The sequence below is a fragment of the Sphaerodactylus townsendi genome, linkage group LG05 (assembly GCF_021028975.2).
Source record: "Sphaerodactylus townsendi isolate TG3544 linkage group LG05, MPM_Stown_v2.3, whole genome shotgun sequence".
Taxonomy (NCBI): domain Eukaryota; kingdom Metazoa; phylum Chordata; class Lepidosauria; order Squamata; family Sphaerodactylidae; genus Sphaerodactylus; species Sphaerodactylus townsendi.
In genome coordinates, this window is record NC_059429.1 from 105,958,514 (window position 1) to 105,977,080 (window position 18,567).

Consider the following 18,567-nt stretch of genomic DNA (forward strand, 5'->3'; position numbering starts at 1 on the left):
CTTTTAAAAGGGTTTAGAAAGGACCATCTTTTTTAAAAAATTAAAATCTTTTTAAAATAAATTCCATCCTTCACTTTTCATCAAAAGTGCTAGAGGTAGATTACAGACAACTAAAAAATAACCAAAAAACTTTGCATAAACAATTGAAAATACCGCCATGAAATCATAACACCTTAACATCACATTCTTTTTTTTAAAAAAAAAAAAAGCAAAACCAACAGACAACCTAGGTAAACAGGGTAAATCAAATCTTTACCTATTGCCTTAAACTTAGTACATGCTGTATAGGGGTTCAGATGATGACTTTGGTAATGGGACAGATTCATATGGAGGTCTGTCAGCTTTCTAATAATCTACTCTTAGACCATGCATGGTTTTAAATGTGATAAACATCACTTTACAATGAGCCCAGAAACAGTTGTGACTATAAATCCTTGAGTACTGATGAAATATGTGCTCAGTAATTTACAGCCAATAGTAGTCTTGCTGTGGCAGTTCAAATTAATTAAAGCTTCTGAAGCATCTTGAAAGCTAGCTCATACAGAACATCTTGCATTACTCTAGACTGAATATGATTACAACATGGGTAACTGAAACTAATATTTTTACAGAAGAGTAACAACCTGGCCAAAGGTTTACAGAAGGGTGAACCAAACCTGGCCAAAGGTTCAATATGTCATTGGGGAGATGTGAGGTTCTGGCTCTAAATGCAGATTTAACAGTACCCCTGAACTGTGAACTTGTTATTACAAGGCAAGTGCAATCACATCCAGTGCAATCACATTTAGACCACACAGATGCTTTGATTTCTGGTTTTATATAAATGTGACAAACAGTGCCTCCATCTTGTATGGCTTGAACTGTTTAAATCAGGGGTCTCCAACCTACAACTCTGCAGATGTTCATGGACTATGATTCCCATCAGCCCCTGACAGCATGGCCAATTGGCAGAGCTCATGGGAGTCATAGTGCATGAACATCTGGAGGGCTGTAGGTTGGAGACCCCTGGTTTAAATAATACACCATTTTATCCTAGTCAGCTGAAAAAGATAAATGGAAATGTGCATCAACATACCGATGATATTTAACTTTAAATCTCTGAGCAACTTCTCCCAGCAGTGCGTAAAACAAGAGTCTTGGAGAACCTTTTAGCATGTATCCCATGCCTGAGAAATATCCAACAGCATCATTATTTGGAACTGGTTAGTGAGATAAAAATGGGACCAGTGAAACATGACTCCTTTGAAATGTATCTCGGCTAATCTGCTGAAAAGAATACCATGGTCAAAAGTTGCTGAAATGTCTAGGAGACTGAACAGGGCCACTTCCCAGAGGCATAGCTACAAGTGGGTGGGGAGTGCGCAACACACCAGGTATGTGCCCCTGTGGGGGTGTGTGGTGAGGGTGTGACAGGGGCATGGTGGGGGCAGAGGATGCACCAGTGCGCCGGGCACTTTCCCCCCTTGCTATGCCTCTGCCACTTCCCCACTGGTAATGAGTACTGATTACGGTGATTAAGGCAGTTCTGAAAACTACCTAAATGAGTCTAAAAATACTCTTAATCCCCAAAAAGCCTGCTGTTGTCTAACCACCACTTACTCAAGTGTCTTTGCTACAACATGATAGTTATCATCATCTGAGACCAGACTAAAATGAGCTCAAGGAATCCCAAAAAAGTCTGATGGTGTCTAATCACCACTTGCTCAAGTGTCTTGCCCAAACCTGGAGTATTTGCTACCAGGTGGTAGTTAGCACCATCAAGGTCCAAAGAAGAATTCTTGAGGAAGCTTCATGACTGATGCTTTTGAGACACTTTCCCTCCAGGACTCACCCAGGCAATCTCTCCCAGCTCAGCACAATCAATCATAAAGGTAAGGGGATCATACACTGAGCCTGTAGACCAGATTGACCATTGGTCTGATCTAGCCGGGATCCTTGTATATTCTAATGATATCCAGGGAAAGGGGAAACTATACAGCCTCGGTTTGTTTGTAAACATCACATGCATTTCCTCTCTATACCTGTAAGCCACAGTTGAAATATACTATACAATTATCTCATGCAGTTTAGGATGTCCCCTGCACGGAGATTGCTAGTCTCAGCAAATGTACAGGCCTTTTAGTGACATGCACAAACATCCTCCAGAGATGGAGCTGAAACCACTAAACTCAATTTCTTTCTTTGACCCAAGCCACTTTGCGGAAAATCATGTTTCCAGATGTGAAAAGCTCAGTGCATTAACCTCGCTGTAAACATCCAGCCCTCTGCCATCTGCTTTTACTATTGAGGCAACTGATAGAATTGCTATGTTCATAAGACTGGTTGAAAAGAGACACATCAGACAAGATCATCTTCAATCTAAGCTTTCTTTTTCTCACTGTATCAAATGAGCCTTTCGAAGAAATTACAGACAGAAAATTAGATTGAATTTTAGTACAATTCACATTTAATGTGCAAGAGTCAAAACTAGGAATGAGTAAATGTTTCCTATTTCTTTTTATCATGGTTTCAGTTCTGTATTTGTATGCTGCCCTTTCTTTTATGGGCTCAGGGTGGCTTCCAACCTAACACAGTACAATCATACGACAAAAAAACCATACATAACAAATTAAAATCTCAGATGGCAGCAAAAAATAATTTATATTAGTAGCCCCGATAGTACAAACAGTGGAGGGGAGAAGAGGGAGGCCAATTAGCTGGTACAACCATAGCTGCCTCAACATCTCAGTCTAAGAAGCTTTGTGGTATTTAATCAGGCCCCACAGAGTCCGGGTCTCACTAGAAAGTATGTTCCACCAAGTGGGGGCCAGAGTCGAGGCCAGACAGACAACTTTCAGGCCAAGGAACAAAAGTACATTGTTATTTGTTGATTGCAGTACATGTTGGGGAACATAGAGTACAACATAACACTGATGCACAAAAAATGGTAAAAAAGTGAAAATGGCATGAAAATGAAGAATCACAAGTTTGTGTTACACAAAAAAGAAACAAAATCAAAATGGGGATTTTTCAGGCTGAAACAGTAGGGTTGAGAAAATTGAAATTACCAACAGGCAACCCACAAGGACCAACCCTTCCCCACTATTTCTCCTTTCACTTCCATCAAAGCCCCTACAGTCTCTGCCCTTTTTCTGCTTCCTTCTCTCAATCCCACTCACCAGCCAACCAACTGTTATCTGCCCCCATCTCAGGGCAGGAGGGCGTGATGCGCTGGGCAGCACCACAGCGGGAGGGGGGCATGGAGGGGAGGGGAAGCCACCGCCACAGCAGGGGTACAGGATATGCATGCACCCCGGGCACAGTTCCCCCTCACTCCGCCCATGTCCCATCTCCAATTTCTTCCCCCCAGGCAGCATCTCCCTGGAAAACTATGTATTGTTCTAGCAGCCAGACTGGTCTGGGTCCTGTTGTGTGTTGAAGAACTCTTGTGCGGTGAAGAGTTCTTAAAACTTGTGAGGGTAATTAACATTCTCCTGTATCTTCCTACCCACACTGCTTCCGTTCTTCCTCCTCATGACAGCCCTCATAACCTCACCTCTGATTGACTCCTTTTCTTCTTTACACCCACCAACATTCCTTTTATCAGTTCCCCATCTTTATTTATATCCTGACTTTCTCGACAATATTTTATTTATTTATTTATTTATTCGATTTCTATACCGCCCGATCCCCGGGACACAAACAAGATTATATCATACTCCTCTCCTCCATTTTATCTTTGCAACAGTCCTGTTAGAGAAGTTAGGCTAGAAATGTGTGACTGACCCAAAGTCAGCCAGTGAGCACTATGGCAGAACGCACATTCAAACATGGGTCTACCCCACATCCTAATCTAAAATGTTAATCAACTTCACTGTTCTGGTTTTAGTGCGGTGGTTGCTATTCAATGGTAGCAAACAGACAGGCCTGAGTAAGACTTGTAAGTCATGTAGAACTAAGTCACCTGGTGGTTTATGTTGGGTCTGGACCCCAAGAGTCGTCCTTCAAAGACCAAAAGTACAGAAAGTACATGACATTTCATAGTTGATTACCCTCACCTCATAGAGTGTAATGATCCCATTGGTCTCATTTGGGGGCTTCCACTGAACATAGATCTTTTCTTCAAAGGGCCCTCCCTGAATGGATTCAAGAGGAACAGATCCAGGAACTAGAAAGGAAATGAGATTTTAAAAAGTTTTTATTACAATATTTTTTCTCCCAAAATCTATATAGTACACTAGAGCACAGGCTTTTCAACCATGCTCATTTAATTCAGTAAATGTATGAGGCATTCAGGCTAGTTCAAGTTTTCATGCATGCTGTGTGTTTGTGTCATGACCATGTTCGGATGACAGGTGTATCAATTGCAGTATGTTTGTTCCAGTGTGTGTTGCAAATGAATTATGCCACAGGATTAAGGCAGTCAGAATCAAACCTAAGAATGGTAATTTCCACAAGCTCTGTTAGTAAGTTCACTGAAAAGTATTTGATGTCCAGGTGTACCTAGGCCAGTAAGTTTTACAACCTTTATTAAGACATCAATTGATGATTCTACGGTACTCACACTGTGTTGCAACAGACAGCAGTATAGGGCAGTTTAGTCCTAAATTCCAGATGAAGGTGAATTGTTGATAATGGTGCAGCATCCTATGCTCTCTCAAACAAGTAAAAAAATAGTACAAAGACTCCACTCCAAATTCTCAGTAACACTGATCATTTACATCAGTCACAGAGAAGGATGCTGATAATAGCCCTTGTTTCAGCCATATTTGGAAACAACCAATCAATGAACAGCAATGACTATCAGCTTCCCAAACATCAGTCCACCTACAAAAACCCTTTGTAAGGAGGGCCATTGCAAGCCAATAGGATCGTTGTAATTATCACATGCTTAGAAGTTTTTCAATTGAAATTTCAAATATCTGCTGGGAACATATTCTCTTTCAACAAAGAGATGCACAAGGAAGGGAGCCTGACCAGTCCAATAATACAATCCAGATACCTCTACATCTCATGGAAGAAATATCCACAGGAAGCCCACAGTCTATCCCAGAGAAAAGTTCATAGCTGGGAGGTGGGCATGAATGTACCAAAGAAGAGCTTTTTTGTGAGGCAAGAGGAACACAGACACTAAATATACCATTAATCTTGCCAATAACACACAAAACACAGGAGGTTAGGGTAACAAGTGAGCCTACCTCCTTCCCATAACAAGTAAACCTGACTCCTACATTACTCCAGTGGTGTCAGATTTATATTAGTGCAGAAGCAGGACAATACAGTGATTCATCTCCAGGCTATGCTTAGTTGCTATCCTGTGCAATTTATAGGTTAGCCTTATGATTGTATTCTTAATCTCAGCAAAGTATTTCAGGGCTTCAGATATTAGTACTGGTTTTTAGAATATTTGTTTCCAGTCATTTTAGTAACCTTCTTTTCTTACCATCTTCCTCAGTTTGCACCACTAGCTCCTCACTCTCCATTTTGCCCTCTGGGTTTGAAAGAGCCAACTTCAGTCGGATGGTCATAAAGGGTCGAAGTCCTCGCAAAGTGTAATGAGATGATGTCTGAATTAGTTCCTCCGCCTCATACTTCTGCTGGTTGAACACATAGTGGTAATAGACTGTCAGGTTATAGCTGTGGCAGCGAGTCACAGCATAACCAAAGGGCTCCCACTGCAAAGTCAGTTGTCGAGATCGGATGTCAACGACCTCCACATTCTGCGGACCATGGACTGGATCTGTGAAACAAATGGATGATCTTCAGATAATGAGGCATAAAAAAGTGTTAATTTATTAATTTATTTAAAGAATTTATCAGTCACTTTTAAAAATTCCTGCTTGTAGCAGCCATCAATTCTTGTAAAACATCAGAAATTATCAGAAAACATCAGAAACACAAAAAAACAAGCCAGGAGCATGAACCAACATATATCAGTCGCTGAACATTCTAAAGAATATGCATAAAGCAAATCATAAAAAGACCTTGAAATAAAGAGATAAATTTCATAGTCCTGAGTAAAAAAGGGATGCTTTGGTCTGGTGCCAAAAAGGACATTATGGTAGCTGCCACATGAACCTCAAGCTAGGGGGCATTCCAATGGTGAGGTGCCACCACTGGAAGTGCCTTGTCTGTAATCACCATCCCATACTCACCTCTGAAAATGGGACAGCAGGGCTTGGGAGTCAGATCTTAACTACTGGGCTGGACAATATGGGTGAAGGGAATCTTTAGAGGTTCTTAATGAGTTCATATTCTGAATCTTATTTGTTTACAACAACTACTATTTCTACATTTAAGTACTTGGGAGACACTCAAGATAGTTTAGTCCTATGTTGTAAATTGAAAGGAATAAGTTGTATGAAATAATTTTAATTGTTAGATGCCCTCAGCTCAGTCTTGGGCTAGGAAAGGACAAGGTAGCAATGGTGCAATGTCACTTCTGGCACAGACAAGGAAGTGACATCATCACATCCAAGAAAAATTCTAGGATTCCACTGAAACTCTGGCTTTTCCATAGTTCTCATTTCTGTTGCTGGAGTGTCCATTCCACCCCCCACCCCCCTCATGTGTTTTGTTCCCTCTAGTGGCTGCTTTGACATTACATTACTGTATCACCAGCATATTTCCCTGCACTTTAAAACATATTGAAAGGGGGGGAGCACAATACTAACATACAAATGCAGAAATAACATGTGTGAAAAATCCCTCTATGATTTTACGGTAGAGTTTCAAAGGAATCCTAGCTCAATGATCAGATGTGATAACCTTACTTTCCGGTTTGTGCTGGGAACAATCCCCACCCCCTTGCCATCCCATCAAAAGAGAGTGAGGGGTCCAAGGCTTCTGGAGTAAATATCTCCCATCATAGAGGCCATTTCCACATCCAAAAAACAGGACCCTAGGGATGGTAAAAACACCATCCCTAGGGTGCTGTTCACACAGCTTGACTGTGCTCAGCCCCCCCGGCAACTGGTGCAAAAATGCTGCCTTTGAAACTCACTCAGGGAGTGAGTTTTTTTCAAAAGCGGCATCTTCCCACCAGCGCGGTGCGAAGCGCACCAGCGTGAGGGCCCCACTTTTGGCCCCTCCATATATTTTAACTGAATCACAAAAGTATGTGTGCGTGTGTTTCCTGGTTCTCTTCTTAAAGGCACAGATCTCATAACACTCAGTAGTCTCAATACTATAGAGTTGATATTCTCCTCTTCCCTTCCCTTCCCTTCCCTTCTCTTCCCCTCTCCCTCTCTCTCCCTGGTGCTGCTGCTGTGGGAGAGTGGCTTGTAAAAAAGAGGCTTGTCTAAAAAAAAGTTTTAAAAAGCCCTCTGCAGAAGGAGAGCAGGGGAGGTGGAACCAGAGAACCAAGAAACAGGGGCATGGTTGAGACTAGCTGCGAGGAAGGATAGGGTGGCATCCTTGCGTGTAAACAGAGAAATGCAAAGAGACCACACTTTAGCCACCCACGCAGCTAAAAGGCCCGAGGTCAGTGTTCCATAAGTAATAGGCCACACATCATCCACATCTGTACCATCACAGTTGTATCTTTTTTCCATCCTCTGTATGTGGTAAACCTCCAATATTATATTCATCAACTGCCATTTATGAATACACATATGGGCACAAATAGCATAATAAATTATTAAATGTAATTTTCACTTATAATGTCTTGGTTTCAATGTGCCATTAAAATATATTGCTTGCTAATTTCATTCTTTCTCAGCATGAATTTGTAGAAACAAGAAAAATCTATAGTCTTTTGTCCTTTAAAAGCAGTACATGGCATGATGAGGAGAATCTGAAAACTGTCAGAGAATAAGCAGCAATACATTTCATGTCTACTCATGAACAAACTATAGATGTGTTGAGCAGCTGGTGTGCTGTTCTGAGCTGTAAAATGGATGACCATTTTTATTTAGAAACTTAGGTCTGATTAGGAAAATGGATTTGCTGCTCTTATTAAACATTCCGGCACCTCTCTCTCTCTCTCTCTCTCTCTCTCTCTCTCTCTCTCTCTCTCTCTCTCTCTCTGTGAGCTTGGTCCTATGGATTACACTGTAATAATTACAGTACAGTCTGAAGTAAGCAGCATATGATAACAGGAATACAGGAGCATAAACCTTTTGGCTGAACATTCACATCCATCCATTTCGTGGCTTTTTGTCTACCTTCTCAGAATGTCTTCAACCATCTTCTTCTGCCCAGAGGTAGCTAGTTTACTCTGAAATCATAGTGAACCCCTGGCTTTTGCAAAGCCAATTATAAGGCACCCCCCAAATGTCCATAGCTTTATCACCTCTGTTGTCCACTCCTTCCCCTGCCCCCAACTACATAAAGTAAAAGCGAGAAAAGTATAGAAAAGTGAAAGTCCTTTACCCAAGGTCTTGGGAAAGACATTGAGCCATCTGGTTACCGCCCCCCGCCCCGATGGAGAGGCCAGAGATGCCTCTGTTATCTATTGTTGCAAGCAAAGGAAGAAGGAAGTAATGAAGAAACCCAGAAACTCAGAGACCCCAGACATTAAGCACACACTGACACATAGGCACATTTACTAAGAAGTACATAAAAATTCCACTTTTATGGCAAACTGGTTTGTCATTATGATGTACATGACTTTTAAAAAAACCTGTCACTAGGGTCCTGAACTGTAAATTTACACAGGTTTAGAAGCATAGTTCATAGGGAAAACAATACCTTCTGCATTTCAAATGTCATGACAACCATGATTTGCAATGAGAGTGGACATCTCTCATTGTACTACAAGATACTTCTTGTAGGAAAATTCAACCATAGGACATGGTAGAAAATCTTAATCAAATATCTTCAAACAGCAGCAAACCTAATAAAAATCCAACAATTAAAGAAAAGCAGAAGCAATAATGCACAAAATAATGGTTTTGACAAAGGCAGCAATGCAGAAACACCCAAGTTGGGGGAGGGGAGAGAGATTTAAAAAGTTCTCTCCACAAACCTTAACACCACAGGGGACAAACCCTTCCCTGATCATGCTGCTGATACCATATTGGACACTGCTAGCTTACATCTCCCTCCCTCCCCCCCCCACCTCCCCAAAGGTGCAAAAACTATATTCTGGAGAGAGAGGTAGCCCTGCTAGAAGAGAATCTGCAGGGAGCTTTCCTAGTTCTTGCCCTGGAAACCACACAGAGGCCAGAGAAGGAAGAAGCGAGAACTACTCAGCCAGCTCTGCTTCAGCTCAGCAATGCAGGATAAGTTTTATTTATTTATTTATTTATTGGATTTATTATACCGCCCTATCCCCTAAGGCAGTGGTGGTGAACCTTTGGCACTCCAAATGTTATGGACTACAATTCCCATCAGCCCCTGCCAACATGGCCAATTGGCAGGGGCTGATGGGAATTGTAGTCCATAACATCTGGAGTGCCAAAGGTTCACCACCACGGTCCTAAGGGCTCTGGGTTTTAAGCAGCCCCCCAGATCCCACCAGAAAACCCAGAAGTGACACCCAGCTAAGGTAAGTAAACTGGAAGGGAGGTTATTCTCTGGTTTGAAAAAAAATCAAGGCAAAGGGACTCCAAGTGGCTAGCCACTGTAGAAGGGTCCCTTTAAACTTTAGATGGGCAAAACACAACAACCCGGACATCATGTTTTTAAAGTATTCAACTCGGAAGGGTGGGGGGTTACCCGAATTGGACTTTTTCAGGTTTTTTGCTGATTTGCTGATACCAAATCACTAAGACTAATGGCCAGTGCCATCTTGGCCTTTCCAGGGTACAAAGAGGATGGAACCTCGAGATTGGCCAGCTTTGAAATCAGGGTTGCCAACTTCAAGGTGGGGCCTGCTTTTCAACTGCTCTCTGGACTACAGAGATCAATTCCTCCAGAGAAAATGGTTGCTGTGGATGGTGGACTCTAGGGCATTGTATCCTGCTGATGTCCCTCCACTCCCTTCCCCTCCCTAAACACTGCCCACTCCAGGTTCCATCCACTAAATCTCCAGATATTTCCCAATCCATGGGTGACAACTCTAAGGGTGGTGGTGAGAGGCAGTTACCTTTGGGATGGGGTGGGGCCCATTCACCTGTGCAACCAGCCAGCTAGCAGCCTGCCCACTCTCTCATACTAGAGAGGCAATCATGGCAGGTTGCTGCCTGAACACCCTCTTCCCCATACAAGCCACCCCAGCTGCCCTATGGCTAAGACCATCCCTGAACCAGAGCTTGATGACTTCCCACAGTTTTGCAAATAGAAGAAAGAGTCTAGGCTAAAGAGCATGTCTTATGGACAAGGCCTGAGCCCCAATGGTTTAGAAAATAAGTACTAGCTGTGAATCAGACATGACAAAATCCTTTCAGAATGGTCAAGGGAATTAAGAATCTTGTTTCAAATGGCTTGAAATCAGGATCAATGCTTCTTCCAAGTTCTGTTCGGAGTATCTGCCTAGATGTAACTAACAATGTTGAATCCATATGATTCAATTAAACTAGTGCAGAGTTCTCATGCAGAGACTGATAGCTTTTCCAACCCCATGATTCTTGTAATACTGTAGAAGCACAAGTGCATAGGCATGTAAAACAATTAATCAAAGAGAGATTCTTAGCATGAAATTTCTAGGGGAGAAAGAAAAAGATAAGAACAAAGATCAATCTATTTTTTTAAAGTTGACATATGAAATTGTTTCCCACCAGATCCTTTTATTAATTACAGATTCTTAACCAACAGGGGTTTACCAAATGTGAACATTAAATATTTCGACAGTTGACTTAGGGAGGCAATTAAAATATACTTTTTTTCTGTACAGTAGAAGTATCTTGTAGTACAAATAGAGCTGCATGAAGTTTCAACAGAATTGCAAACCTCTACTCTCTGCTCGTACTCAATAGCCCTAAATAGCATTTGGAATCACCAAAAGCACTGTGTCCCTTTCTTCAACAGCAACCTTCAGTTTAAGATGCCCCACTATTGCAAGGCTGGACTGTATACATTGGGCCAGGCAACCCCATCAAATGTATAGAGCAGTCCAACTGGGTATGATAAACTGAATATCAATACTACACACACACAATTTTTCAGCACACAACACCATTTTTTACCTTGTACATTTTCTGTGTCAGATTTCCAGTGAACTTTTTGTCTTTCCACATTATATTCCATTTTAATATAATTTTATGACACAACTACACCATTTCTGTGCAACTGATGCAAAAACAGGCACCTGTTTTAACAACAATATTTGCATCAAATGTCATTAGGAAAAATCATGTCAGTAATTTTGTCCTGAGCACCAAGAAAACCTAAAAGCCACTTCTGCTTTCAAATCACTCCACAGTAATCACACAAGTTGGCAACGTCCCTACTTCTGAAACACCTGATAGCCTACAATCTGTTCAGTTTGGCAAGTCACAACTGGTTGTGAAAGACTGATCTATGGAGAATCAGCAGACCTTCTGGTTATTTTATTTATTTATTTATATTTTAGACTTATAGGCCGCCTCTTCCCCGAAGAGGAACTAAATGCAGGGCTTTTAGTTATTTTTCTCTCATTTTCTTACTTACCTCCATTCATCCTTATCCTTTTGCATGTTAATGTTGTTCCTAAACACTTCTTTGTTTTGAATGCTACTATGAAATAACTGCCCTGGCCTGGATGTTCCAGGCTAACTTGATCTCATCAGATCTCGGAAGCTATGCAGGGTGAGCCCAGGCTAGAATTTGGATGGTAGATCACCAGTGTCAGGATACCATCGCTAGAGTGTGGATAGGAGCTGGGGAATGGCTTTGTTCTCTGCTTGTTGCTTTTTGCAGGTGCTAATCTCATCGTCCTTGAAGATCTGAGCTGAAGAAGTGTTCCCAGCCTCTTCCTTTGGACATAACTATGACTCTGTTCTCATGGGGGGTAGGGAATGCTACATTATATTATCACTGGTTTTGGCGCCCTTTCGCCAGAACTCTCTTTGCTGTTACTCTTCTGTCATGAATAAATTCCTTAAAACTTTCAAGTGAGTTGTTGCTGATCTGAGAATCTGACAACCAAGGAAGACTAGGGTTGCCATGCAGGGGCAGGCAATGTCAAGCCATCTCTGAATGTTTTTTGCCTTCAAAAACCTATGGGATGGCCATAGGTCATCTGTGACTTCACAGCCCTTTCCACCACCAATATACAGTCTCACCTGGATGGCCCAGGCTGGCCAGAACTCCCCAGATCCCAGAAGCTAAACAGAGCCAGCCCTTAGTACATGGATGGGAGATCATCATAGAATACCATTGTTAACTAGGCAGAGGATAGCAATGGTGGACCATCTTGATTAGTCACTTGCATTGAAAATCTTATGGGGTCACTGTAAGTTGACTACAATCTATTGTTACTTTTCACCATTATCATGAAACAATAAATAGATACATTCTATTTTATCATCAAAATTATACATATCAGTAACTTTTGTTTCCAATAAACAATCTCTGTATGTCCACATTGGCCCTTAAAGACAGATCTTTTGCTTCTTAATTAGAGTGGCCAGGTCCTCCCTGGCACTGGTGAGGGATGGGGGAGCGGAGGGTGGCCAGAGCCAAATTGAGCAACTTCCTGGAGATTTTTGGACAGAGCCTGGGAGGACAGTGACTGCAGTGTGGTAAAATGCCACAGAGTCCATCCTCCAAAGCATCAATTTTCTCTAGTGGAACTGATTTGTGTAGTCTGGAGATGAGCTGTAATTCTGAGGGATCCCCAGGTCCCACCTGGAGGCTGGCATCCCTATTAATCCTGAAGGTGCATTAAAACACAAGCAGCTATTCAGACTGGTTGAAATCTCTAATTTCATGCACAGAGACAGAGAGAGCTATTAATCTGTTAGCGCTTACCACATGGCTGGCTAGTCCTCACCATGGAGCTACAGGCATAAAGGACGGAGGGTTGGCAGCAATATTATGATTATAAATTCCATGAGATAAAGTGCTCTTTTTCCTTAAAAAAAGTAGTCACCACATGGATGTATGGTATGTGAAACCATTCCTAGAAGGTTCAAATTCTGTGCATAAAGTGCCATCAAGTTGCATTCAGTTCAAGGGGTTTTCAAAGCAAGAGACTTAACTGAGGTGGTTTGCCATTGCCTGCCTTTGCATAGTGATCCTGGAATTACTTGGTGGTCGGTGGTCTCTCATCCAAATAATAACCACAGCCAACCCTGCTTTGCTTCTAAAATATGATATTGAACTATGCTGGGTAACCAAGGAGGGCCAAGATAGATTAGGCCTGAAGTAAAGACCAGAAACCAAACAAAAAGAGCACAACTTTGACATACTCAGCATTTTATGCAAGCAGGATCCCAGGTATCTGCATGTTCAAAATTAACACAATGCATTACATGGTCCGAGGCCACAGGTCCTTAAATTTTTAACATTGCGTGTGTCATGAATTTAGTTTATATTTGACACCCAGTGTGCAGAATCCCATAAGTAGGCAGTTTGGGGAATTTTTGTTTTTTGTTTTTAGCATGAAATTTAAACTGTGCCTTCAATGTGATGCTAAATGCAGAATGGGTGAAAAAAATGGCAACTGCAAATCTGGTACCCACGATCCATGCATAGTATCTGCAGAACTTACTCCTGTCGTCATCACATTTCCCTCACCTGCTTGACATGACAGGCTGCCCAAGGCAGGGTCGGATGCCATAACATCAGGGAGAAGTTCAGTATATTTGCCATGAAGTCTGCTCTTCTTTCCGCAGTTTTACATATTGGTTTGGGAGAGCGAAGGTGAAAAATAGTTCTCTTGAAAAATCACTCTGTGCATCTTGCTCATTGCTTTTTCTTTTCTTTTGTACTGTACCTTACTGCTGGGAACAGAATTTAATCAGTGGGCATCTGCACCATTAATAAACTGTGCTGAGTGCCATCCACGAGGTCATAAAATACGGGCACTGGGGGAGCCCAAAGCAATATGGACATCTCCCACTCAGTACTGTGTCATTAGTGACAGAAACAATTTCTTGCAATTAGGCTCCTGCAGCAGGTAGTTAACCTGAAGGGCAATGGCTGATTGTCTCCATTTAGCTTTGCTGCTCAGATGAAGCCTCTCATTCAGAACATAATGCCTGGCTTCAAGCTTTGCCTTCTGTGCCCCCCCCCCCTTTGCTTGCCTGGCAGTGGGAGGCAAAGCCGATCACTGTTATTAACAAAGCCAAAATCAAAATTCCCAATCCCACCACTTCCTATAAACCAGAAAAAACACTGAGGGGTAAAGAAAATCATGTCCATCAGTCAAAAAAGAAATAGCGTAACATAGGACATTTCTGTAGCAGTAGAAGAATAATGAAAGAGCTTTCCTTGAGAGAATGTGTAGTCCTGGGTAACGCAATGTAGATGTGATCTAGTCTCTCTCTCTCTCTCTCCCTCACCCTCTGCCCAAGAATTCCATGCTAGCTATAGGTTACTATAGCAAATTAGACTAGAGCAGGCATGCTGTTAGGTCTTCAAAGCCTCTGGTCCTGGTAGGTAATTCCCCATTCCAAATTTCCATTTCCTACCACTGCATGGAACAGCTGCATGGGAAAATTTAAAAATGGAAAGAAATTTTTAAAATCAAAATAAACAAAATTTACCAGCATCACTTGCACAATGGCATCACTTCCAGAGAATAGAAGAAAGTTTTACCATAGAGTTTCCAGCAATGGTGTTACCACTGTTGTTTCCAGTTATTTCCCAGAAGTAATGTCATCCCAGTGATAATGCCCTCCCACACCATTTCTCCACCCTTAATCCTGTCAGTTGCCAGGCTTGATCTGACAATCAGTGGAAGATGGGGAAGGGAGGAACTCACTGTGGAGGGGTCTTTATCACTTTGCAATGAAGTAACTTCCAGTGTGACTTGGAAGCACTGGCATTGCACCTGGTGGCACTCTGAAACTCCCTGGAGTTTCTAGGCAAGTCTAGAGTGTACCCTGGTATGAAGCCAGCATTTCTGAGTTGCACCAGAAGTGTTGACAATGAGTGGCTACAAAGATCACCATATACTCCTTTTGGCAAGTCTGCTTCTGCCTGCTGACCAGATGAACATCAGCAGGGAACTGCAACAATTGCCCACAGTTTGCCCACCATTAGCATGTATCTGGTAATCCTATCTCACTATTAACTGGGTAACAAAGCCCCTTGTACTGTCTTAATTTCCTGCCTTGCGACATGCTGACCTACAGGAGACTAAGGTATTACCACTATTCAAAAAACAACAATCATAAGAGGCTGTAAAAAACTGCTTTGGAAGACAGAACACCAGTCTCTTTAGAAGAAGAATAACAGTTTTGCCATTGATGAGTTGTATCTTACACACTACTTAATTAATTGCAGCACATTGCTCCTGGGAAGGAAATGCAGACAACAAAATTACAAAAGGGCTCACATCCACTTAATCCTTATGTATTCATTACATATAAAGTAAAATTCTTAGGCAGGAGCTCTGTGGTACAAAGTGGGTGAGCTGCAGTACTGCAGTCAAAGCTCTGCTCACAATCTGAGTTTGATCTCCCTGGAAGTTGGTTTCAGGTAGTTGGCTCAAGGTTGACTCAGACTCCCATCCTTCCAACATCAGTAAAATGAGTACCCGGCTTGCTGGGGGTAAAGTGTAGATGACTTGGGAAGGCAATGGCAAACCACCCCACAAACACAGTATGCATAGAAAATATCATGATGTGATTCCCTGCTCTGCCACTTGAGCTGTGGAGGTTTATCTGGTAAACTAGATTAGTTTGTGCACTCCAACACATGCCAGCAGGGTGACCTTGGGCTAGTCACAGTTCTTCAGAGCTCTCTCAGTCCCACCTACCTCACAGGGTGTTTGTTGTTGCGGGGGGGGGGAGGAGATTGTAAGCCCCTTTGAGTCTCCTTGCAGGAGAGAAAGGGGGGATATAAATCCAAACTCTTCTTCTTCATCATCTTTATTAGTCTTAGAACCCAACATTTCAAGAGTGAATTCCACCTGAGACCAGTCTCACTACCCCCTTTCCTCCCAAGCATCACCACATACTGACATTTGCTTTCTACCAAAGGTAGGGATCATTCCTTTGCAGCCTTCATAGTCTGAAGAGATCTTCAGACAAAAAAGGTGATTACGCAAACAGAGGGATATTGTCCATTTTCTAGATACTAAAAGTAAAATCATTTTCCAAGTACAATGACAGTGCAGTGTCATTAACTGTTCTGGCTACTCTGATTAATTCATCTCCTTTCTTGTGACTGTCTTTTATGGAGGTATTTCCTCCCATATTTCACAGCACTATGTCTCAGAAGCACCTTTATCTCCAGTTATTGTAAACAACATAAACATAACACATGTTTCTTACATAGCGCTTGTTTTGCAATTTAGAGTTGAATATATTAGCAACAGGCCATTGAGCCTTGCAGTAAATCTTGCTTCTTACTCCTACCATGCGGTAACCTCACAATGCAAATGTGAAGAAATGACTGCAACAAAGCACCATGTGTGATACTAATTTGGTGGAACACTCTATAAATCATGTCTAGGACAGAAGGTGGAAAAAGAGACAAAGAGGGAGGGAAGAGTTGCCAATTTTCATGCATTAGTCAGATTTTATCTAACACTGGAAGATTTATAGGACTAGATGAAGAGGAGATATTAACGAAACCAAATGAAATACATTAAAGAATCTGTGACAACATTTGCATTTTGTGTATCGAAGGATGGGGTGGAAATAACTAGCCAAAATCTCAGAACTAAAAGCACCCACTGAACAGCAAACATTCAAGAGACACCATGTTAGCTTGTTGGAGCAACTATGTGAATGCTATTATACCTTAATAAATGAACTTGTGTAACAAATACCTCCTAGGATATGGCATATTGATTTATTATGAGACATATGACCCATTATGATGGTAGGGAGCATATAACTCCAATCTTGATTCACCTACAGTGACTCCCAATTTGTTTATGAGTATAATTCAAAATGCTAGTGTCGATCTTTATTTATTTAATTGATTTCTATCCAGCCCATCAAATACATTCAAGGGTGGTATTTTGAAGCCTTACATGGCTAGGGAAAAGCATAACTGAAAGACTACCTATATGTGTGTAAAATGGCATCAAGTTGCAGTTGACTTGTGGAAACCTAACAGGGTTTTCAAGGCAAGAGACTAACAGACATGGCTTTCCATTGCCTTCCTCTGTATAGCGAATCCGATATTCCTTGGTGGTCTTCCCTTCAAGTACTAAACAAAGCGAACACTTCTGTCAACATCAGGCTAGCCTGGGCTATGAAGATCAGGATGAAGGACCACCTACTCCCATTCAAACCTATCTGACCAGTAAGATTAGGTGAACAGCAACCCATGATGGAGCCTTCTCAGCTGTAGCACCAAAACTACAAGACTCTGGCTGCCACTGTTTTCTCATGTGGGTGAATAATATTTTTTTGGCATTCCCTGAATTATCTCTCCTTCCTGCCTCAAGTGGAAAGGCTACCTGCATCATGCTCTTGACCACTGTACCCCATTGCCATTTAATAGGGAGGTCCAGGGGAAAATGAGAGAATGAAAATATGTCCCGTGATGTCAATTCCAGTTGTAAAGACAGAAGTAATGTTATCATGGCACAGGACATTTCAAGATTTCCCCAAATGCTATGGTTTTACCATACAGTTTAGGAGAAATCCTACAGAATTCTGCAGCAGTGACAACGTTTCTAATTACACAGATGGAAGTGATATTGTGGCATCATGCAACACTGCTTTGGCAAATCTCTCTCTCTCCCCACACCCCGCCATCCCCAGTCTCCCAGTGGATGCCAGTTCTTAACTGTCATGTTTTAATTACTGTTTTATGTGCTTTGAATATTTATTTTAGTTTGTGTTTTAGTGGTTTTTAGGAACTTTTTATGATATGTTTTTATAATGTTGTAACCCAGGAATCCCTATTCTTTTTGCACCTATGAGAACCTTTGAAATTCTGATATACAGTAGTGGGCAAAACTACAAAATGGCTGCCATGGGAGGCAGAACCAACCACACAGACCAAATTTGACCAATTGACAATTGTGTTAACTGTTTCCCCAGCTCTTTGGAATGCCCTCCTTGAGGCTGTGAGGAGTGCTTCTACACTGTCCTGTTTTTATGAACAATGCAAAGCTGATTTGTTCCAGTGGACTTGTACAATCATGGTATCAAGATGTGATAGCAGCACTTATATGGTGATTTGGAATTTTTTGTAATTTGAATTGTTGTGTTTCCTAATGGCCATGCTTTTGTAAGTTGGTTTGAATCTTGAATGTGAAAACCGGATTATTATAAACATTTTAATACATAAATAATGCCTATTTTGAAGTGATATTTTAGCATGGAAATAGTGTATCAATAGTTGTTTTAAATTACCATGAACCCAAATTATAAAATCTTAGAGGTGTAATTTAATCTTAGAGGTGTAATGTGGGTTCACAGTAGACAACGATGCATAGGGACTACACAAAGTAAGATGCTGGTCCCAAGTTCTAGGAATCTACACACTCTTCTACGATGCATACAACCTAGGGATATACCTGCCCACAAAGTCATTCTGTTCCTTTTTGTGGCCAGAAAATCACACATATATATAAACAAATGCATGCCACTT

General features: G+C 41.6%; 1 protein-coding gene across 2 annotated transcripts in view; it reads right to left on the bottom strand.

Moving 5' to 3' along the window:
- PTPRT (protein tyrosine phosphatase receptor type T) overlaps nucleotides 1–18,567 on the bottom strand; it is a 477,129-nt gene that overhangs the window by 240,114 nt on the left and 218,448 nt on the right. For both annotated transcript variants that reach the window (XM_048498724.1, XM_048498723.1), the window contains exons 6-7: nucleotides 5,423–5,719; nucleotides 4,038–4,147 (exon numbers count right to left, since the gene is read on the bottom strand). In XM_048498724.1, coding sequence (XP_048354681.1) covers nucleotides 4,038–4,147; nucleotides 5,423–5,719 — 407 coding nt within the window. The remainder of the gene's footprint in view (nucleotides 1–4,037; nucleotides 4,148–5,422; nucleotides 5,720–18,567) is intronic.